Source organism: Theropithecus gelada, unplaced genomic scaffold (assembly GCF_003255815.1).
Source record: "Theropithecus gelada isolate Dixy unplaced genomic scaffold, Tgel_1.0 HiC_scaffold_15987, whole genome shotgun sequence".
Taxonomy (NCBI): Eukaryota; Metazoa; Chordata; class Mammalia; order Primates; family Cercopithecidae; genus Theropithecus; species Theropithecus gelada.
In genome coordinates, this window is record NW_020257754.1 from 628,464 (window position 1) to 653,082 (window position 24,619).

Consider the following 24,619-nt stretch of genomic DNA (forward strand, 5'->3'; position numbering starts at 1 on the left):
TGCAAGAATATTCTTACTATAACTTAGTTGGGCTGACCTGGATATGCAATATTATTTTTAGTTCCTTTTTGTTGTCCATGTTCACATGCTAGCAGTGCAGATTGTCCTAGTTAACCTCATTTCCTTTCTCCCTGTGTATTATGATGCTTTCCCAAGTAAATTTTTTTTTATATTTACCTCGTATACTCGAAGTTTATTTTTATCATAATTAATCTAAATATCTCCACATTTGTCAATTCTAATACTTATTTTCTTTTTTTCCCTCTTTGAAATGATCCCATGTTTTCCTATCCTACACTTTTATCATTTGCCTTTTATTTAAGCTATAACATTAAAAGTGATGAAAAAATCACTAAGTTTGGTCTCCCACACCTATTTTTTGTTAAAGTATTAGTACTTCTTGTGATAAATTTACTAAATCACAATCTACTCCTTCTGTATAGCTCATTCTTTATGAAAGAATTAAAATCTTCTTCAGTAACATCTACTTAATACTAGTTATTCTTTTTAGAGCCATATATAAAGATATTTCTTCCTTTTATGTTGTAACCTGTTATATATTGGAGGAGTACTATCATATTCATGATTTTTTTTCCAGGTTTAAATATATTTGGTTTATTTTGCTGTTCCTTTTATTTGTCATGGTTTCCAGACCTTTTGCTTTCCCTATTTTTCCTTCTGTTTCTTGTAATTTATAATACCAGAAGTGAATTTTTATTTTAGCAACCACATTTCATTACTGGATTGTAGGCAACTGAAACCTAAGCTATTTTCACGTAAACAAAATACGTGAACAAATGCCTCTCAGGCTGTACTTTTTCAGGTGCAGTTGTTTGTGTGTAGTTAATGCACTGAAAAAAAAAAACAAACTAGAAATGCTACATTTTATCTAATTAACTTTAGCTTATTTTGTTTTATAGAATTCTCAAAATCTCATTTAGCGATTCTGTATATTAGTACCCGATAAGAACAGCTTGTATTATCTGCAAATTAAGTATGCTGGATATGTTTTGTATTATTTGTTAATAATTTATGTTGAGGAGCATAAGGCCAACTGTGGAAACCTCTAGAGATCTGTTAACTTGAACCTTTTATCGGCATTGTTTGTTGCTATTCAACAATTATGATCCCTTATCTTTACTATTATCTTATTTTCATTTCCACTTGAGAATCTCAAGGAAGACCCTTCAGGTGTTTCTTGAAACTCTTAAGTTACAAATATTTCTTCTATCAAAACAGTAACATAGAGATTATCTTGCTTTGTTGTTGTAAATCCACTATGGCTCCTAGAGATGAAACTACCTCTCTGTTAATTCATTTTAAACATTTGCTAGGGATTAATCCCACATTTATCAGAGATACTTACATATTTAGATTCTGTGACATTTTGGTTGAATTTTAAAATACTTTTACTTTGCAAAATTTGCAAGTTTATTGTTTATTTTGCTTGGCCTCTGTTTTTTCTGTAGCTCTAACTTTGGGTCTAGCTTCCCTTATTTTTCTTATGTCAATGACCATTATTAAGAATAGAAGTTATTTTTAAAAAACATACTATTAGTCATTAGTGTTTAATTGTTTTTAAAAATACATCTTCTAAGAGAACTGAAAGTGTACAAGAATTAAAAGTACTGTTTTGAGACAAGTATATTTGGAAGATAGAGTTCATTTTTGAATGTCAGTCTAATAGAAGAAGACATATGTCTTAAGACTGGTTGGCTATAAAATTTGAAGTCTCCATGAATTTTTTGATTATAGCTGAAATTCTTTTTTTTAAAAAAAACTATTCTAGACTTATTGGTAATATAGCCGAAATTCTGATAAAATTTTGAACTTTAATTTTGCTTTTAGGTGAAGGCTTTTCTGTGCAGATTTGAAGAAGTAATATGAATATAGAAATAAGGCTTTATCTTCAGATCATGTATATTAGGCAACAGGAAGAGAGGATAAAGTCATTCTCTTAGCAGTGAAATATCGTAGCATTTCTTGGTTTGAAGCCCACTATGTTGTGTTCAATACATACATCTCTTAATCAACACACATGTATTGAACATAAATTGTTTGCCAAGCAAGATAGATTCAATCTCTGCCCTCTGAGTTTATGATCTAGTCAGGAAGACAAACAAGAAATTAAATAGGAGTAAACATTTTAGGTGACATCTGAAGGGTTAGTAGAAGGTGAAGGATGCTAGTGGAGAAGGTTTATGGGGATGAGTTACATCATGTGGAGTCCCTAAAGTATAATTTAATAGTTCCCTGAAACATTTTAGGCTGTCACTTGATCTAGACTATTAATGCGCTGTTGAGTTAGATTCTATAACATATTCTTCTTGTTTGAGGATCCATTGTTTACTCACAGGAGAGCTTTGGCTATGAGTTTTGTAGCTAAATCCTAAGATTATAGCTATAGCTTTTCTGGCATCTTAATGATCAAGGTTCTAAAACAAATCAATTAATGCCATATGCATAGGAATTTTATTGTATCCCCGTTTTAGCACTTAGTATATTCTGTCAGTAGCAAACGTTCATAATGTGTGCAGATGATGTTTTCCTTATATATTTAAAAGTGTGCCCACATGGTTTTAGCTTATGTATTAAAGGAGATCTCTACTCAGAAGTGTGCTTCCAAGTATTCAGTCAGTTGGCCTTTGCTTTAACTTGTTGCAACTCTGACCTCCAAAAGACAGATCTTGAGGGAAGCAGAGGTGATGCAATGCTTTCTCTACCCCTCTACCTGTTTCTTTTCTCTGGTACTTTTTGGTGTCTTTAACATGAGAACATTTTTCTTGTGTCTCTTTTCTAATTCATATGTTCTTGAGTAAATCAGTAGATCTCTGAGAAACATGTTTTTCCTAACCAAGAGTCCCAAATACCCACATCTTCATCCATGATCCAGTAAAAGAATTTTCTCATCATCTGTGTAGCCACATCTTCATTTATTTATATCTGAATTTCTCTTCAAATATTCAGCTGTTGAAGAAGAAATCAATGTACTACCTGTGTTGGTGAAGTTTGTTTCTTGATGGGACTTGCACTCAAAAATACCTGGTTTGTCCCTGTTTGCCAAGCACTGCGCTGAGAATCTGATAGTTTGCAAGACATAGCCCCTAACTTTATCATCTCTTATGATTATGTTATTTTTTTTCCCCTGCAGTGTCCTTTTTTCCTACCTGGGTTCACTTGATGTAGGATTGGATGAATCTGGTTAGATTTATCATTTCTTTTAGCAGGAAAACACAACAGCAAGAAAGTGTATTTCTAAAAGATCCTATTAGATTGCATTCAGCCATTGCATTCAAGGAGTCACCAAATACTCTGAAACTCTTGCAGAACTTCCTGAGTGTGTTGTGGAATGTTAAGCTGCTTCTCCGGCTTTTGATTTCACTTCAATGGGAAAAACATTATATGGAACCAGTATTTGAAATTCCTTTTTATTTCCTTTTTTCCCCATTTATTCTTTCACTTATTAATATATAGACAGGGATTTTGGTTTCTGTACTGCCACTTTCAGAATTTTTTTTTTTCTGGTTTCTTTTCTCCATCCTAATTTGGAATTCATTTTCTTTAGCAAGTCACAACAAAGGCAGGAATGTTTTCAACCTTTTTAGCTTGCTGTCAAGCACAGAGGTAGTGTCTGCTTACAAAGATCATGAGTGAGATGAATTTGAGGTAATAGCTCAATAGCTAATGAGTAGCAGTCTGTTAGTTAGAAGGTAGAACAGTGAGTGAAAGAGGCAGATTTTAGAGACTTTTATATTCATTGTATTGGTTGGAGCCAAATAAAAATAGAAAAAAAGATTAAGGTTAGGAGGAACACTCACATTTAAGGAACAATAACCAACAAAAATGAAAGAGAAAGCGGTAGCCGTGAAGATGTAAGGGGGCAAACAGAAGTAAAAAGATACGAAAAACAAATAGCAAAATATTAAGAAAAACTTGTTTATAAATCATTAAAGTGCTATAAGAGGATAAGAAGAACGAGACCTTTTAGTTTTAATATGAGCACATCAGTGGAAACTTTGGGATGAAGAGTTTAAGTACAGTGGTGGTGTTTCTATTGTCTCTTATTGCATTACAAAAAAAAAACAAAACCCAAAACTTAGAGAATTAAAACAATAACTACTTACTTGTTCATGACTGCAATTTAGCTGGGTAGTTTTACTGGTCTGTTAGAAGATTGTTAAATAGTCCAAGCCTACCTAAGACAATGCTAAAGGGAATTTGTAATTATATGTGGTAATGCCTACAGTGTCTCTGAAGTTTGGAATCAAAATCAAACACATCCACAGTGGTGTGTTGGTAAACTGACTCTCCAAGCTTAAAAAGATAAGATTTGTAGCATTTGCTGATACCTATGGAGTGTATCTCTCATAGTTCAGCTTCCAACATGGAGTAACTGAAGACAAAGTTAAAGGGATGCATGCAATCCACTATCAGGAGCTAATATGAATTGGCTTAAGGCTCCAGTACTTTTCTCTGAAATATCACCATTATCTCTTCATTCAAGAAAGAATTTGAGGCAGCTTAATGAAATAAACACTTAATAAAATAGGATTAAATAAGTGGAGCAGGAGTTTTATGTAAAAGGAAAATAAGGATAGGAAAGTAAAAGTAAGAATAAAGTTGGTAGTATATGAAATAAATGCCCATCATAAGGCTCTGAACAGTTGCTATAGGTGAACTAAGAGTTTGGCCAAAACAAAGCTAAAAGAATCAAGAATAAAGTTAGTAGTGTATGAAGTGATTGTCCATCGTGAGGCTCTGAGCAATTGCTGTAGCTGAACTAAGGGTTTGGCTGGGCGTGGTGACTCACGCCTGTAATCCCAGCACTTTTGGAGGCCGAGGCGGGTGGATCACGAGGTTAGGAGTTCAAGACCAGTCTGGTCAAGATAGTGAAACCTCGTCTCTACTTAAAAAAAAAAAAAAAAAAAAAATTAGCCGGACGTGCTGGCAAGTGCCTGTAATCTCAGCTACTCGGGAGGCTGAGGCAGGAGAATTGCTTGAACTGGCAGGGGGCAGGGCGAGCGGAGGTTGCAGTGAGCCGAGATCATGCCACTGCACTCCAGCCTGGGCAACAGAGTGAGACTCTGTCTCAAAAAAAAAAAAAACAAGAATCAAGAAGAGTGTTGACAGTCAGCAAATAAAAACAAGTCAGCTTATCAGGAGAAACAAAACTTGCTGGGATGCTAGAGAGAGATCAGTGAATAATAAAAGGATACTGCATCCTCAACATTATTGCAAAAGTAAAATGGCAATATTTGCATGATGTTTCTTGAAACGTTTTAAGGCGAGATGCTGATAGTGCCAAAACAATTCAGAAAAAATGTTATTTTCTCAGAAAAAAATGTAAAATTGGCAACTTGGGATCTGTAGAGAAGGATTTGAAGTCATTGTTATGGAGTTTGTATCTTACTGAAAAAATACCTGGGAGCCCTGACTACTGGTATATTTAGGCTGTTTAGTAAGATGATTCCATCCATATCATTAAAAGTTTGCAGACAAGGAAGCTAACAAAATATTTCAAGATTCTAAATGTGGGATAATTAGGGGCTCAACTAGTATCCTTTTTTAACTGGTAGGAGTGATCCATCTTTCATTTTTGACTGTGTATGCAGGTGTGCTCCTTTCCCAGGCCTTCCAGTGACAGCTTTATGGATGGAGAGAATTTGACTAGGTACTTTCAGTGATGAATAAGATGTGATCTTTGTCTTCAGCTTTCAATGTCTTGTCTTGCTATGACCCTTTTCTCATTCCTTTCTGCCCTTGTTATCCTTGACTGGTCTTATCCTGACAGTTCCCACTGGCTTCGCGCCTTAAGTGGAGATTTTTTCCTCCCATTCTTTATTCCCCTTCAGTGGTGATTGCTTAGGCAGCCCAACTTGAAAGTAGGGTAGGAAAGAGTTTAGGGTCACCAGAAAGTGCTCAGAAGGCCCTGTTCTCATCACTCTTACTTCTGAGTTCTTCTCTTGTTCCTCTTGGGCACAGAGGTGCTGCTGTTAATTCCTCCCTGCCCACCTTTCCATAGAGTCCGTGCGTCCTGGTGCCTCCTACAAACGGCAGAATGAAGGAAATCCTGAAAGAGGTGAGTTTTGAGCTAGACTCTGATTTGGGATTGTGAAGGGGTGGGAGACTTGAATTGATAGCGGTTATGGAAATGGGGAAAGTGTATAACTGCTCCATTAGTCTGTTGTCAGAACCAGAGTTAACAGTAGACCTAGGTACTAGGATTTGGGGGGCATTTGTGGGCTGGTATCTGGGCTAACCATTCCTGGTTGGGAATAGCCACTCCATAGAAGATCTGTAGAATAGACAGGCCATTGGAAGATAGGACCTGACAACAATAGGATCAAGTGATTTCTATTTACTTTTTTTGTGCTCTTTCTTTTGCTATTTGTATCATTGTTTTCTTTATCCTTTGCTACTTGCTTTCTGCTTCCATTGTTGCAACAGGGATATATGAATATATGTGGATATATGATAAACCTCCTGCACCACCGTTCAGTGTTCCTTTGCTTCTGTGCATGAAATTGGTTGATAACGACTTAAATTAGCCTTCGGGCAGCTAAAATCAGGAAAGGTCTAAGACTATACTTTGGGATCATATGTTTGTAACGGAAACACGAAGCAAAAGATCAACAGCTGCTTGTGACAGGTTTTTTTCCCCCTCTGTGTCTAGCTGATATGTGCTAAAGAATTGAGCCTGTAATTATGCCTTTAATAAGCATAATGTGCTGTGCTGGTTGGTCCAGTGCCTCGTCTCCTTTGAAGGGATTGCTTATCTGAATAGGATTGGGAGGTCATTGCATCTTAGGGAAAGAAAAGTGAGGTTCATCTTTTTATCTGATTTTCGAGTGCCTACCCTTTTCTTGAAGGACTTGAGCTAAGTAGGCCACGGATATTTGGAAATGAATAAGCTATGACACTTGTTCCTCCGAGAGCTTTTGTTGTAGTGGGATACACTGACACTATCACACTACAATGTGAAATTTGCCACATGCAATGGAAATACAATAAGGAATGACTAAATAAATCATGTTCTTGGCCATTTGGGATACAGCAGTGGTTCTTTTGAGTTTTAAGGTCTACAAGAACTTTTAAAGTTGCTTAGGGTGAAAGCCTCTTGTGGTATGACCTGTTAAAAGACTCTAAGGCTGTATCTTTCTAGTGCTGTTAGAGCTTAAAAATTGGAATATTCAGCCTAGGGCAGGAGTCCTCAACCTCTGCACAATTGACATGTAAGGCCAGTTAGTTCTTTGTTGTTGGGGGTGTCCCCCATAGCAGGATATTTACCAGCATCCCTGTTTTCTACTAAATATGTGCTAGAGTAGCCATCTCCCACTTGTGACAGTCAAAAATATCTGCACATACTGCCAAATGTCTGCAGAGGGGAGATGTGAAATTGTCCTTAGTTAAGAACCACTGGGCTAGAGAAAGCGTTTTGGGTCTGTAGGACATTAGAAGGGTGTTATTCACCACTGTCCTAGGTGGTTGGAAGTCTTTGAGCCTCCAGGACCTTCTTATCTATCTTGGCTGTGTCAGGAAGAGCGTAAGAGGCTTTTTGACTGAAGCTGGCTTTGCCTCAGTTTCAAAGTCGCTTTATCTCTGCTTTTGCTCCTGACTGCTTTCCTGTTAATCCACTGTCCAGTCTCGACCAGCTTCTGTGTGACTCCATATTTGATGCCACTTTCTCTTCTCATGTTATTAATTTTGTTAGTTTTTCTAGCAACAAAGGGCAGAGGATTATATATTTGACACATATAGACAATTTAATGAAATGTTTTTCTGTAACAGCTCACTGTTATTAATTTTTAAGAGTATATTTAACTAAACCTATCTTTTAGGGAGTTGTTGAACCTGCTAAAGTAATATTGTTTAAATGTATTTTCTGGCTCAAGTTTCTATAAAAAATGATATACATACAGCACTATGTGAGTAAAGTGACTAAAGGTAAAGATTAGTGACTTTATCTCATAACAGGTTTATTGTTAACCATTTAACAAATATTTAGGCATTCATTAATGCCAGGCACTGGATTAGTGCTCTGAATTACAGCTTTCTAACTTTATGTTTAAAACTATCTAAACATTTCAGGAATATCTGTTAAAGTTCCTATATAGATCCTCCTTGAGCTACCCCTTAATTAACTAGTCCTCCTTGGTATCTTTATATATAATAACTATCTTTGTATTTTTATTGTGATATATCAAACATTAGTATTTAGGAGCATGAAATAAGTAGCATTCATGGTTTTAAAAAACTTTCTTGAAGTCTCTGTGGCTCCATGTTTACTTACTGGCAGTGCTGTGGCCTAGACTGGCTTCTGTGATATCCTTTGGTTCCAGGTTATTTCAGATTGTTGATGGCGATCAGCCTCTGAGAGGTAGTTTTAGATAGTAACCTATTTAAAGTTTTTAGTAGTAAAATAAAGTGTATGACCCCCTCATTAATTCCATTACAAAATTACTTTATCAAAAACAAATTAGCTAGAAAAAAATTACATCTTATATTTTCTTATATAGATAAAGAGAGGCCTGTCCAGTCTTTGAAAACATCAAGAGATACTTCACCCTCAAGTGGTTCAGCAGTTTCTTCATCAAAGGTTTGTTATATTTCTAAAATCAGTTTAAAGAAGAATTACAAATTGAGATGGACTGACTAGTATAGATGCTTTTATTCTTTACTGTTACACCAAGGGAGCTAATTTGCTGCATTTAAAAACTTCAATTTTTGGCTAGGTGTGGTGGCTCATGCCTGTAATCCCAGGGCTTTGAGAGACTGAGATGTGAGAGTTGCTTGAGGCCAGGAGTTCACAACTAGCCTGGGTAACATAGCAAGACTTTATTTTAAAAATTAAAAATTAGCTAGATGTGGTGGCATGCACCTGTAGTCCTAGCTATTCAGGAGGCTGAGGTGAGAGGATTACTTGAGCCCAGGAGGTTGAGCCAGCAGTGAGCTATGATTGCACCACTGCACTCTAGCCTGGGTGACAGAGCAAGATGCTGTCTCTAAAAAATAAAAATAGGCCTGGCACAGTGGCTCACACCTGTAATCCCAACACCTTGTGAGGCCGAGGCGGGTGGTTCTTGAGGTCAGGAGGTCGAGACCATCCTGGCTAACACAGTGAAACCCTGTCTCTACTAAAAGTACAAAGAATTGGCCGCACGTGGTGGCTCACGCCTGTAATCCTAGCACTTTGGGAGGCCGAGGCAGGCGGACCATGAGGTCAAGAGATCGAGACCATCCTGGCCAACATGGTGAAACCCTGTCTATACTAAAAATACAAAAAAATTAGCCAGGCATGGTGGCGGGTGCGTGTAGTCCCAGCTACTCGGGGGGCTGAGGCAGGAGAATGGCGTGAACTTAGGAGGCAGAACTTGCAGTGAGCCAAGATCACGCCACTGCGCTCCAGCTTGGTAACAGAGTGAGACTCCATCTCAAAAGAAAAAAAAAAGGAAAAGCAAAAAATGAAGAATTACCCGGGTGTGGTGGTGGGCGCCTGTAGTCCCAGATACTTGGGAGGCCAAGGCAGGAAAATTGCTTGAATCTGGGAGGTGGAGGTTATGCTGAGCTGAGATCGTGCCGCTGCACTCCAGCCTGGGTGACAGAGTGAGACTGTGTCTCAAAAAAATAAAAACCAAAACCCCTTACATTTTAAGTAACCACAGCTTGAAAATAGCAGCCCGAGTTTGCCATTTTCTATGAGAAAAATGGGCAGTTTTCTCATTGAATTTTTAACACAGTCTATGCCAAATTTAGTAGTTATTGTTGCAACCCATGTTCTCATCTTGACCATAACCAGGTTGGATGGGTTATATCTGGTGGATTGTGCTTTTATTTGGGGCGTTGAGAGTGTAGGCAGAGACCTAACATGTATGGTGTATTTTTTCTCTTATTAATTCATGCAGAAATCTTATGTTAGTAGGTACATATCTCTATTCTATAGTAGAGTGAGGACTCAGGAGTTAAATTAATTTCTTACGGACACAGCTACCCCTCACTATGTCATTCGTCTCATTCCTACCTTCCTAGCATCTCAAAACATAAATCCTCAGAAATTACAAGCTTGACAAGTTGCTGTTTCCATCTGTTTTCTCCAGTTAGAAGTTCTCTTCACAGATATCATACCCTTTCTCTTAGCCATAACGGTTGTTACATCCGTTATCTGTTCACTTCTTTTCATTCTGCCTTACATACTTTTTGGCTTTTCAGGAAGAGTAGATATCATCTAGCAGTCTATACTGGGTGTTCGGGGGGCAGCTGCTTCCCTGCCTCAGAAGGAAAAAAACAAGCTTCTTTGTGACAACTTGTATCTTTGGAACTTTCCCAGAAGTCTGAGGGTTCTGGGATTCTGGATTTTGAATAGCAAAGACCAACTGGATTATGGTTCTGTCTTAATTGTATCAAGGGTACTTTACCCACCTGGAAGACTGCCTTGGTTTTCATGTCAGGTAATAGATGAAAGAAGAGTAAATAGTACCTGCCTACCAAAGTCACTACAAAAATTCAAATTATTATATATGAAATATTTTCTCTGAAATATACTGCTATCTGTATATAAGTTACAACATAGAGTTTTGTGCTACGTTAAAATGTTTAGTGGAAAACCCGTGTTGGATTTTTAACCACTTTTGTCCGATAGTTTCATGTAGATCAAGCTTGATCTACATGCACCTGTGGCCCAGGATGGCTTTAAATGCAGCCCAACACAAATTCCTAAACTTTCTTAAAACATTATGTGATTTTTTTTTTTCCTTTTTTTTTTTTTTTAAGCTCGTCAGCTATTCTTAGTGTTAGTGTATTTGATGTGTTGCCCAAGACAATTCTTCTCATGTGGCCAAGGGAAGCCAAATATTGGACACCCCTCATGTAAATGTTTGCATTTTTGTTTCACAGACAATAAAGTCTTTTTTTTTTTGTATGTGAAAATAGAGATGGGGTCTTGCTATGTTGCCCAGCCTGGTTTCAAACTCCTGGTCTCAAATGATCGTCCCACCTTGGCATCCTAAAGTGCTGGGATTACAGGCATGAGCCGCTCTGCCTAGCCAGACTATAAAATCTTAAAATGGAATCAAAATATCACAATTTTAGATCCATAGCTATTTTATGTATTCAGAAGGTAGTGCCTTCTTTGATTTGCCCAAGGTCACATGGTAGCTGTGGGGAGCTTTATGAGCCTAGATTTCCTGATTTGGTGAACTCTTTGATGTAACATTATGGCTGCCCATATGTTGGGATACTTTTTCAGAGTTTGTTAGTTTCAAATGATAGGTTTTCAAATGTGTGGACAGAATGATGGTAAGTTATAGTAGGCTTTTGCTTCATTCTTTTTGAAGGACCGGAGGAACGGGGTTTCACTCTGTCGTCCAGGCTGGAGTGTAGTGGCATAATCTGGGCTCACTGCAACCTCCACCTCCCAGGTTCAAGCAATTCTCCTGCTTCAACCTCCCAAGTAGCTGGGATTACAGGCGCCTGCCACCACACCTGGCTAATTTTTGTATTTGTAGTAGAGATGGGGTTTCACCATGTTGGCCAGGCTGGTCTGGTCTTGCACTCCTGACCTCAGATGATCCGCCCGCCTCAGCCTCCCAAAGTGCTGGGATTATAGGTATGAGCCACTGCTCCCAGCCGCTTCATTCTTTGCTAGAGAGAAGTCGTATAATTGTTTTTGGTCTTTAACTTTCTCTTAAATAGGTATGACCCCTCACCCCCCGGAAAAAAACCAGCTTTCTTGGATATATTTGTGTTTGTATATGTGTTTTCTTCTTCTAACTAGCTTTTTAAAAAACCTTCTATTACTAAGTAATAATAAAAGTATTACTTACAATACCTTTTTAACCTTATATATGGGCAGGGCTTTGGAATGAGCTGTTTAAGGTTCCTCAATGGCTGTAGAATATACTTCATATAGATATATTGCTATAATATTCCAGTAAATGTTATAGATGGCTAGCCAGTAGTTTGATGAATTTAACAAGATGTGGAAAAACATCAAATGACCTTTTCAGTTAAAAAAATGTCTAAGCCAGGCATGGTGGCTCATGCTTGTAATCCCAGCACTTTGGGAGGCCAAAGCAGGCAGATCACCTGAGCTCAGGAGTTTGAGACCAGCCTGACCAACGTGGTGAAACCCTGTCTCTGTAAAAATACAAAAAGTATCCGGGTGTGGTGGTGCACACTTGTACTCCCAGCTACTTGGGAGGCTGAGGTTGGAGAATCGCTTGAACCCAGGAGGTGGAGGTTGCAGTGAGCCAAAGTCACGGCATTGCACTTCAGCCTGGGCGACAGAGTGAGACTCCGTTCCCCCCGGCCCCTCCCAAAAAAGCCTAGATTTAAGTCCCAGCTCAGCATTTATTAGTGACTTTGAGCAAGTCACCATCATTCAGTTTTTTAGTTTATAAGTTGGGATAATAAAGCCTCTCTAATCACCTTCATGGAATTCTATTTAATTAAAGTACTTTTTTTCGTTCGTAGATAAAGCACTTGATAAATGTTAGTGCCCCATAAGTTCAGCGCGCAGCACTGTCATCCCCGAGAGGTATATTTGAAATCAGTGATGTGACTTTAGAAAAGTAAACCTTAGTAATAGAAGGATTTTTACGTAAGAGATGGTTATGCCACTAGGCATGGCAGGGCAAAGTGGTTGAAAATGTATGCCAAGGAAGTAGAATGGAATCAGAGAATTACCATAACGGCCCTAAGGAGATAATTTTTAAATGTGTGCTTTACAAGTCATGTCTTATTTACAAAAATAAGCCTTTAAACAATACTGGGGGAATTATATCTGATCCGGAAAAGACATTTTACTTTCTTTATTTTTATATTGAGCCCATGGGCTGATTGATTTTCAGATATGTTTTAGTATAGTAGATTCACATCAGCGAATATGGAAAAGAAAGAAATCCTGAGGCACCAAGCATTATTGTGGATACTTCCAGATCTATTACCTCCTTCAATTCTCACAACTGCTTTGTAAAATGAGCATTGTTAACCCCTATTTTGTAAATGAAGAAAGCAAGGCTCATGGTGTCATAAGTTATGCATATAAAGTCATCTACCTAGCAAGTCATTAAACTGCGATTCAAAGCCAGGTCTGCATATAACTGCAAAGTTCATACCTTGTTTAGTATTGTATGCAGTTAGATAAAGGAACTAGTACTAGGATCACAAAATGAAATTTGAGTTTTAAAATTTTGTGTAAGGCATAGGATTTATGTAACTCACTATACACTGTAAAAACAGCATATCTATACGTTTCTGTTGTATTAGGAGTTTGCCTTACTGAAATTTAGACATTACTTATTTCATTAAATATGCTTAAAGGCACAAAATTGAAATCAGTATGATGTCTTTTATATTCTAAATATAATTAGTGTATGAGTTAATTGTCAGTGCCTTTTGCTTTGTTACTTACATGAATTTCTAGAGTCTTATGTAAATGAAATTAAGAATTAGATCTGGTCTGTATGTCCCAAAGGAATTGCTACTTAAAGTAATTCCATGTTGAATATTTTAGAAGGAAGAAATAAAGAATATACCTGTTCTCCGTATAAATTCGAAGGCTTATGTGATTTTAAATGTAAGTGCAGTGTACTTCTTGGTGTATTTGAAGTTTAAAAGCCCTTGAGAATTGTAACAGAAATGTTCTTCTATTTTTATTAGGTGTTAGACAAACCCAGTAGGCTAACTGAAAAGGAGCTTGCTGAGGCTGCAAGCAAGTGGGCTGCTGAAAAGCTAGAGAAATCCGATGAAAGTAACTTGCCTGAAATTTCTGAGTATGAGGTAAGGCATGTCTCCTTTATGTTTCACATCTGAAAGTTTTGTCTGGATTTTAAATTATGGGTGGAAAATATTTGGTTTATTCCCGTGCTTTAAAATATATCCTCATGGATTACAGGTATTAAAATTACCACACAGAATGATAGTCTGAATATGAATGACTCTGAATTCAGTAATCACACTTTGTCTGAATGTTTACAGTAGTTTTGGAGTGTAAGAATAGTATAAATATGGATAAGAAAAATGTGTTATTTATGTACTTCTTTTAATGGCATTTGCTGTTAAAAGTATCTCAGGAAATCACGCTGAGCCACTAGTTATAAGCCAGTGAATTCAGAACAGAAATCTAATTTGACCTTGGATTGTGGACCATATTTATATTGCTTGTTATACTTCATGCAGATTATCTCATAAATATCCCAAGAAATAAAATTATTCATTGTCTTGGCAACTTGAGACCTTGATGAGTCCTGAATACCGAAAGATGGGAACATTTTTGGGACCGTAGAAAAAGGTTTATGACATGTTTGTATTAATGTATTTTGAAATGAACTGAAAAATTTCTGTATAACCTATAACATCTCTAAAAGGGAAATATAGAAATTTTATGGGCACAATTAAGCTTTTAGGTTCAGAATTTGATACTATAGGAGTTCTTTGACATGACAGGTAGAGAATATAAAAATCTGTCCTGTGACAAATTATTTTATTTGAAGGAGCATTCTGGCTTTTTTGTTTACTTTTGGAATGACTTTTATAGAATGTTATTTGATAAAAGGGATCAAGCATTAATATTGTATGTAAAAATAATACTTAACTACATCTTTATACAGTGAAAAAATCCTTTCCAAAGTAACTAATGTACACTGCTCATAAAAAGTACAACCCCTATCAGAACTTACGCAAACAGAGCCTTTCTTTTTAAAAATGCTGATCTGTCTTTTAGATATCAATTGTTCTTAAGTGGGTCAAGGTTTCCTCCTCATTGTAGCTATAATAATAGATACTTACGCATATTCTCCAGTAAATGTATGAAAAACACCAAGCTGTTCGTCCTTGGTACTTTTCCAGCACTATTTAAAAGCATGAACCATACTTTTCAGTAATACATTTAATTGGATTATTTTGGTTATTTTCTCTAATAATTTAGAATAATGTTTCTATATTAATCATTGATATTTATGCTTCAAAATTGCTGCTTTGGAATATTGGTAGTTTGTTTTATAGAACTGAAAACTTCCAAAAAGAATAATTTCTTTACTTAATACTTTATCTTCAGTTAGCAAGACTTTATTAATATATGAACATTAATAGTATATTTATCCTCCCTTCTCCCATCATTTTTTTATCTCAGGTTTTTGTAAAAGCTCACTACTGTTCTCAAATTTTAAATATTCTACTTGGGTTCTCTCATTTATTGAATGCATCTTGACACTGAATAATCCATGAGTGACTTTGGATCTAGAAATACTTTTTAAACATCTTTTTTTTTTTCCTCTAAAATATCAGGATTTGCTAGATTTCGAATTAATGAAAAGTAAATAACCCTAAAAAAATCTGTAAGTTGAGTCATAGGTCAGACATGTTCTTTTGCTGGATCAAAGGCAAGATATGTGAGAGTAGCACTGATAACCATAATATGTTTATTTGTGTATATCATTATTGTTGAACAGCAGCATCAATTTCATCCCATTCTCTAAAATGTTTTTCTACTTAGATTGATACTTTTTCATACTGGAAATAAAGCATTTGGGAAATCTTTGTGATAGTTTTTGTAGACTTAGTCCCATATCGTATTAATATTTTTCTCTTATTAATATTTTTGCATATTAATATTTTGCTAATTTGTTCTCGGTCTGTTGTTGAATAGTTACTCATTTCTGTGGTCCATGCTTTTTGAGAAATGTAATTTTGGCCTTGGTCCTGTAAACTGATATCTAATTTGACAGAATAACCTGGAAAGAAGAAAGGCCTTTGATGCCAAGCAAGAGTTTGGCAAAGAACTGTGTGTGTGTGTGCATGTGCATGTCTGTTTAAATCTAATTGTGGCAATATTTTATTTTATATGAGCCTTTTAAGTAATGGTTCATGTACTTCAGGAACATTGTGTAAATTTCATTATTATGAGCTGAGATAGATAGAATGCTTAAGTTTCCACCTTATCTTCACTTGCTTCCATCATTACAGTTCTAAGCAGTTTGGGAAAATGTGTGGTTTATAGAAAGTCCAGTAAAATTGAAGGTAAATTCAATAATATACTTAAATACTCAGGCATGTTGTGGTTCCTGCCACTTTTCAGTTTTGTACTTTCATCTTTTGAGCTCTGCTACAGCATTTCCAAAGTATTTGACAGCATAGTCTGAAGGGTCTTAATGGTCTGAGGAAGGAAAAAAAAGATTCTAATAGCCAGTTTATTTGGGAGATGCCAAGTTTAAAAGAGTTAGGTTGGTTTTGATATTTCAACACTTTTTAGAGATTTTAATGTATTATTAATATGCTCATCGGTGTTCAGTAAGAGGATGAATAAAAGAATTTGCATAATTTACCAAACTTTTGACTATGTAATTTTTTTCACAGCATATATTTCAGGATTAGTGTTTTAAGGTACACTTAAAAAATACTGTACTAGTTTTCTTATAGTTTATATAGTTTATTTAAGTTCACTAACTATGCATTGTATATCTACTTGTGTCAGATATTGCTTTTGAGGTGCCATCCTAGCCATCAAGAAGGGTGCAGTCAAGTTTTGTAGAGATATAATTTGTTGTCCTTAAACAAATAGCTGTGAGAGTTTTCTTTTGGTTATCAGAATGAAAAGAAAATTATTTGAAGGATATTAGAATGTCCTGGTAGATGAGACCTAGGCAGGAAGATTATTTGAGGCCAGGAGTTGGAGACCAGCCTGGGCAGTGTTGTGTGGTCTTGTCACTACAAAACAAACAAACAAACAAAAAAAAAAACCAAAAAACCTGTGTGTGGTGGCCCCTTAGTCCCAGCTACTCAGGAGGCTAAGGTGGGAGGATCACTTGAGCCCAGGAATTGAAGTTTGCAGTGAGCCGTGATCACACCATGGCCCTCCAGGCTGGGTGACAGCAAGACTCTGTCTCAAAAAAAAAGGGGGGATGGGGGGAGCAGGTGCACTGGCTCACACCTGCAGAAATAGTGGGACCCTGTCTGTACAAAAAAAAAAACCACAAAAAATTAGCTGGGCATGGTGGCCTGTGCCTGTAGTTCTAGCTGTTCAGGAGGCTGAGGTGAGAGAATCTTGCTTCTGGATGATTGAGGCCGCAGTGAGCTGTGATTGCGTCACTGCACTCCAGCCTGGGTGGCAGAGCAAGACTTTGTCTCAAAAAAATAAAAATAAAAATAAAAAAAAAAGTCTCAATAGAATAGGTTACTTCCTGCTATGGAGGAAAAATTTTAAATTTACGACTTAGGTTGTTTTCACATACAGGATGTTATTTTCGGCTTCAATGTCTGTGCTTATTCTGTCCCTAGTCTAGAATGACCATCTTCCATGGCTCCCTTTCAGATTTATACTCATTCATTGGAATCACTAGTGTTGGAGATAATACAACTCAAGATCTTTCTTGATTCTACTTTTCTACCTACTGTAAAATTTTATGCCACTTTGTATTTCATTGATGACCTTAATTTTTATGTCTAGCAATATATGTTGAATGTATCTCAAACACTTGCCTTGTTTTCCCTAGGACATATGTATCTAATTAAAATAAATTTAATTACTGATGAGCTCTTTTAAATTAATTGTCAGTTTTTTTTCCCCTTTTTCACTTGCTTTTTGTTTCTGAAAGCTCCTGTCTTCTCTGATGTATTTTCTGTGCTCACCAGTTTACGTATTGTGTGTAGGCCTATGTCTTAGTTTTGTGTTGCAGTTAACAGAACACCAGGGACTGGGCAGTTTACAAAGAATGTTGCTAGTGGAATTCTTTTCTTAAATGACTTTTATGCTTTTGGTATAAGTCCCTTAACATATGTAACTCAAACTTGTAAAAAAAACTAGGAATTTTTGTTTGTTTGTTTATTTGTTTTTTGAGACGGGGTCTTGCTCTGTCACCAGGCTGGAATGCAGTGGCGCTGGCATGATTTTGGCTCACTGCAACCTCCGCCTTCCGGGTTCAAGCTATTCTCTTGCCTCAACCTCCTGAGCAGCTGGGATTACAGGCACTCGCCAGCACACCCAGCTAATTTTTGTATTTTTAGTAGAGATGGGGTTTTACCATGTTGGCCAGGATGGTCTTGATCTCTTGACCTCATGATCTGCCTGCCTCAGGGTTTTTTTTTTTTTTGGTAGATTATACATGTATGTGTCAGAAATTCAAATGGCACCAAAGTATTTACAATGTGGCTCTTCTTTGCTACTTCTTGTAAGTTGTTACTATTGAGACAACTCCTTTGATCATTTTTTTCTGTAGATAGTGTCCTTCCAGAGATAGTCTATGCGTATATATATGTATTCCAATACTTAATCCCCCACCTGACTGTTTTAGATGTAATTCACAGTATATTTATTCATTTTTCAATTATTGGTCTAAAACTGAAGTGATCATTATTGATTTATGGGATTTTCTTTTTAATGATTTCAATGAATTGTTAGGCCACAGGAGAAAGGTAGTTTAACTTCTAAAGGTACAGCCTCTTCTCATATTCTCTTTAAATATATTTCTTTATGCATGTACAACACCTCTCACTTCCATTTGGACTTTTTCTCCTCAGTATTTCATAAACTGATCGCTTAAGGAATAGTCATGGGACGAGAATTTTTTTATACATATCTTAATATAATATGAAATAATATTTTGGAATCGAATAAGCCTAGAGGCTTTGTCTTACATAAAATTTAAAAAGTAACAGTCTCACTTGCTTCGGCAGCATATACACTAAAAATTGGAATGAAACAGAAGATCAGCATGGCCCCTGTGCAAGGATGGCACGCAAATTCATGAAGTGTTCCACATTAAAAAAAAAAATAGCAGTTATTTCCTCGTTAATCTATTTCACATATGCTCGTTATGCATAGTGAAATCGAAAGAGTTTTCTCTTCTTAAAACATGTAGCACTTAATATAATTTGCCAGTTAGTGCCTATACACAACCATCTGAAATGCTCTGTTTTTTAAGAAAATATTAAAGATTTCTAATTCCTTTTCAAGGCGGGATCCACAGCACCATTGTTTACTGATCAGCCAGAGGAACCTGAGTCAAACACAACACATGGGATAGAATTATTTGAAGATAGTCAGCTAACCACTCGCTCTAAAGCAATAGCATCAAAAACCAAAGAGATTGAACAGGTGAGAATCTAGTTGTCTACATGTACATAATTTTTGTTTGTGTTGCTTTGCACATGTCAACATTTATTGAATAAATATGCTTCATTTCTTTTTCCACCTGTAACTCTAAAACTACAACTTAAAAAATTATAAAAATTGTGTGAGTTGACTTCACAGTCAGTTTGATCAGCATGGTCCCCCACCTGGATTGTTTATTTTTGAATACAAAACAAACTTCTTTTTTGCAGAATATTAATATTCTAGTTAGTATGAAGCAATTAAAAATTATTAAACAATAGGGATGGGATGGAAGAAATGTTCAATACAGCAAAATGTTAGCAAATATTATTTTTGAATATTGGGATTACAGATGTTTCTTATGTTTTTCATTATACTTTAAAGTATTTTCCAAATATTAAAGAAAAAATAAAGGATACTATTTAAGTCTAGTTTTTTAGTGAAGTCATTCTGAAAAGCAAGACTTTGTTTTTAATGTGCAACTATTACAGGGTTATTATTTTATGAGGATTAAATGAAGTAAATGCAAAATGTAACATTTTGTACAGGTGCTTATTGATGTAGTTGTTACTCTCTAGTGCGTTGAATAAATGTAATTACATTGCTAATAATCTGCTAAAAACTATTGGAAATTAAGAACAAAGTGAAAACTTTTTTCTAGGTGCTATCCAATTTCCACATCAATTAAATCTGTTTTCTTTTGTTGGATAGGGAATGGTCTCAAATCCTAGATGTGACTGTGTAGCTTATGTTAATGTCACACTAATGTGAAAAGATAAGAACCAGAATAGGAAATTTGTCATGCAAACTATTGGAGTTTCAAAATGAAGGTGGTCAGCAGTATCAGATGCTTAGAGGAATATAAGGAAAATGGAAACTGAGAAAATTCTGTTTAATTTGGTGATTGGGAGGCAGTTGGTACCTTTCAAGATACCAATTAAATGAAAGCGTAAGTAAAAGGTTTGCTCAGTAGATGTATCTTTAACACAAAGATGAATGTCCTTATTTTATATAAAATTACTATCCTTTTTTTCCTTTTTTTTTGTTAATAATTACTTGACATATGTTTTTATTTCCTTTTCTCCCCTTACCACAATGGATGCTCTGTGAAAACAAGGGCTTTGTTGTCTTATTTACTGCTACATCTGCCATCACCTAGAACAGTATGTGTAGTAGGCTTATAAGAAATACTTGTTGGATGGATGATGGGTGGAGTCATAAACCTGCAAATGACCTTTGAGTAGTCCCTAAGTACTATATAGAATCTCACAGCCTGTTGCTCAGGCTGATCTCAAACTCCTAGCCTCCAGTGATCCTCCTATGTCAGCATCCCAAAGTGCTGGAATTATAGGTGTGAGCCACTGTGCTAAGTTGCAGTTCTTTAAAGGAGAGTTTCTCTTAAGAATATAACTGGTAGAAAAACTTGACTGAAATAACAGGGGAGAGGGATTATTTTGGGTTACCATTTATTCATTCATTCATTCGATGGAGTCTCACTGTTGCCCAGGCTGGAATGCAGTGGTGCGATCTCAGCTGAATGCAACCTCCTCCTCTCAGGTTCAAGAGATTCTCCTTTTTCAGCCTCCTGAGTAGCTGGGATTACAGGCACACACCACCACACCCAGCTAATTTTTGTATCTTTAGTAGAGACGGGGTTTCACCACGTTGGCCAGGCTAGTCTCGAACTCCTGACCTCAAGTGATCCACCCGCCTCAGCCTCTCAAAGTGCTGGGATTACAGGCGTGAGCCACGGCACCCAGCCTGGATTACCATGTATTAATATTTCTGCTATCTCCTATTGTTATTCATAGATGATCTATTCAATCTTGAGAAAATGGGTTACTAGTCGGGTGTACAGCCTACCTTAGCAGTACACACATAAAATTATTTAGCATGAAGTCAGTTTTTGTGATACTTTATAAAAATCTTCTATCTGTTTCATCTGCAAGTTTAATTATATCTCTGTTTTCATCTGTCTGTTGTTCAAGTACATGAAAAATCTGACACATGTGTTGTTATTATGGCAAAGACAAATAACCTAAAGAAAGAAAAATAAAGGGAAATTATTATATTCTGATGTTACTAGAAAAGTAAAACAGTTATTTGAAGTGCTATAAAATAGAGACTTAATGATGTTAAACATTGGAGTATAATGACTCCGGTTTTGCTAGGGTACTTCGCTTTTCATATGTTGACAAGAAATCAAAACAAATCCCTGTAAAATGTTAGAAAACTAGTAAATGATACATAATTATTTTATAAATTTATATCTAGAACTTGTAATTTTTGAAAATGAAAAAGTTTTACAATTTGTGTGTATGTAATTTTGATGTGCACTTTTAAACATTTTATTTTTATGGATTAAATACCAACTAGGTAAGAAAAATTTAAAGATTTGATAAAGCCAATTATCCAGTAATTATTCTTTTTTTAATATGCTTAAAATATTTTATACTTTTTTATAAAAGTAATAACACAAAAAAAGCCCAGTATGGATGTGACCAGGAAATCAAACTAGGATAATATAGAAATGTAAATATTATTGTAATACCCAAGCTGCCTTTTCTTCCTGTTTCGAGTGCAATATGTTCAAGTATTTTGTAAAGATAAATTACAATACATAATTTTGTGGGGATTTCTATAAATTGGGTCCCTCCAGTCTATTGAATCCCAAGAAAGTCATTAACTTGAGGACATATTGTAACATAAACTGAGTCTCCAGGCCAAAATTTGTTTTAACCCAAATGCCCGCAGATGCCCCAGTTCTTGATGTTCAAAGGCATGTTTATGGAAGTGGATTGTATCAAAGTCACCTCAATGAAGGGGGCAAATGTATCACCGTCTCATCCCTGGGCATATAAGAATTGTTTTAGAATTAGGGGTGCAGATGACTTTTGAAAAAGCCACCTAGATTATAATCAGATATAACTGAGAACCCCTAGTCTAAAATCCTTAATCCAGAAAACACCAAGTTGTATCTCTGAAATATTGTATTGCTAGAGATGAGTCATTTTTAATCATTCCACTTTTATTTGAATGTCCTTTGGATATGATCCACTCTATTACAGCACAACTCACCTCCTTATGCTTTGGATCCTAAGGTGTATCTTCTTTTCTTCTCATTTTCCCAGATTATCTTCTCTTACTTCTATTGGGCTGCCTTTAACGCTCAATTATTGGGCTATTTTCGCAGGCTTTCTGGCTTCTGAGCTTAAACAAATTTCAGAATGTCTCCTGTCAGTATACTAATTCCTAGAGAGACCCAACCTACAAATTTTTGTGTGATATGTACTCTGGTTCACATGTGTGGTATTAATCCCTTGACAATGATAATCCTGCAAGCCCTCCTATACCTACTATTTGACTTGAAAGTCTATGCCACTATTTGCTATCTTACCATTGAGAAATCTTTTTTTACCACATTGCGACTTTGAACCACACAGATTGAAATCCTTCATTATCGCATACCCAACTTCCCTCTATTGCACCTCTAGAGATAAAACAATGTTTACTTTAACTCCTTTTAGTATTTAATATTTGCAAGATCCCTTATAATTTGATTAAAGTATGCTTAGTAGGTCAGTGAGATCCTTTGTTTTCCTGGGATCTAAAACATTTTTTAAAAAGTCGTTTTGTAATTTCCTACTTGAAAAGTCTAGATTAAATTCTTTTTACTGACTAGACTTGGTGGCTCATGCCTGTAATCCCAGCACTTTGGGAGGCTGAGGTGGGCAGATCTCCTGAGGTCAGGAGTTCGTGACCAGCCTGGCCAATGTGGTGAAACCCTGTCTCTACTAAAAATACAAAAATTAGCCAGGCGTGGTGGCGCGTGCCTGTAATCCCAGCTACTAGAGGCTTACGCAGGAGAATCACTTGAACCCGGGAGATGGAGGTTGCAATGAGCTGAGATTGCGCCACTGCACTCCAGCCTGGATGACAGAGCAAGACTCCATAACAAAAATAAATAAATAGATAAATTCTTTTTTCTTCAGACGGAATCAGATAATCTCAGTAAACCTGGGGTGTGTGTGTGTGTGTGTGTGTGTGTGTGTGTGTATGCAAATCTTATGACTAAGAGTGTTAAGGTAGCCAAAATCTTTTAAAGGCTTGACAAGTAGCGAGAAACAGTTACTTAATGAAATAACTAGGAATAGTAAGTAGCTACATTTTATTGGAATATTTTACTATGCAAACTAGTCTTGAAAAAATGAGCACCTTCTGTATCTTCATGCTCAAGCTACAGTGCTTATATTGCGATTCTCTGTCTTTGTTGTACATCTTTGGAGCTTTTCAAAAGTAAAGCTTCTTGGATTTCAACCATAAATATTCTGATAAATTAAAAATTGAAAAATAAAATAAAAATATTTTAAAAAGTAAAATCCAGTAAAAAAATTATCAGAACTCTTCAAACTTGAATATGTACATAAGTGACTTGGGGATTTTGTTAAAATACAGTTTCTGACTCAGTAGATATGGGATGGGAGGTTTAGATTTTGAATTTCTCACATGCTCCCATTTAATGTTGATTCTGTTAGTCTATGGTCCCTATTTGGAATAACAAGAAATTGGAAGGAAGTGACTGTTCTCTTTAATTCTGCTGTTTCTAATGTGCTAAAAGATTGAGAACGATTACCACCTTAGTATTATGAGGATTAGAGACGTTCCATCCTATATATTTTTTAACAGAGGTATAATTAATATACAATAAAATGCATAAATCTTAAGTATTCAGTTGGATGAGGTTGTTGTTGTTGTTGTTGTTTTTTGAAATGGAGTCTCACTCCGTCGCCAAGGCTGGCGCCCAGTGGTGCAGTGTCGGCTCACTGCAACCTCGCTTTCCAGGTTCAAGCGATTCTCCTGCCTCAGCCTCCCGAGTAGCTGGTATTACAGGCATGCGCCACCACTCCTGGCTAATTTTTTATATTTTAGTAGAGACGGGGTTTCACTGTGTTGGCCAGGCTGGTCTTGAACTCCTGACCTCAGGTGATCTGCCTGCCTTGGCCTCCCAAAGTGTTGGGATTACAGGTGGGAGCCACCACACCCAACTAGTTGGATGAGTTTTGACAGTTAACACACTGTAAACATCATTCAGAACAAATACATATGAAAGTCCTTTCAGATATGAATAGTTGATTTTATTGACTATAATAAGGATATAGTTAGGAACTAAAGTTATGTTCATATCTCAAAAGCCTGTGTTCTGATTTGCTATTGAGTATCCTCCAACCCATCCAGTAAGGACTGCATTTTAGGTGATAACATACCAAAACATAAAATTTAAGACACAAGAGATCCTGCAGTAAAGAGTTTTCTTCTCACCCATAACTCTCAGCTGCCCAGTTTCTTTTCTTAGCAAATAGACATACTGATATGACCTGCGTATGTATGTGTATGCACACAATTCACATACAGTATGCATATGTATGTATAAACACATACATACATGTGCATATACCTGGATCATAGTTGATCCTGATGAATAGAGATAAGAGTTGATGTGTGTATCTCTCCGTTCTTTTTCTTTAAATACAAATG

The 24,619-nt window shown here is 36.3% G+C and overlaps 1 protein-coding gene and 1 non-coding gene across 5 annotated transcripts in view; both read left to right on the forward strand.

Annotated features, from left to right (window-relative positions):
- Positions 1–24,619, forward strand: part of LOC112617272 (periphilin-1-like) — a 219,697-nt gene that overhangs the window by 149,783 nt on the left and 45,295 nt on the right. For 2 of the 4 annotated variants that reach the window (XM_025374008.1, XM_025374009.1), the window contains 4 exons: positions 6,023–6,079; positions 8,517–8,596; positions 13,657–13,776; positions 18,947–19,087. In XM_025374008.1, coding sequence (XP_025229793.1) covers positions 6,023–6,079; positions 8,517–8,596; positions 13,657–13,776; positions 18,947–19,087 — 398 coding nt within the window. The remainder of the gene's footprint in view (positions 1–6,022; positions 6,080–8,516; positions 8,597–13,656; positions 13,777–18,946; positions 19,088–24,619) is intronic. The other 2 variants (XM_025374010.1, XM_025374012.1) reach the window with 1 other exon arrangement.
- LOC112617277 lies at positions 18,655–18,756 on the forward strand. Its single transcript, XR_003117882.1, has one exon. It is a non-coding gene; the product is annotated as a U6 spliceosomal RNA (small nuclear RNA).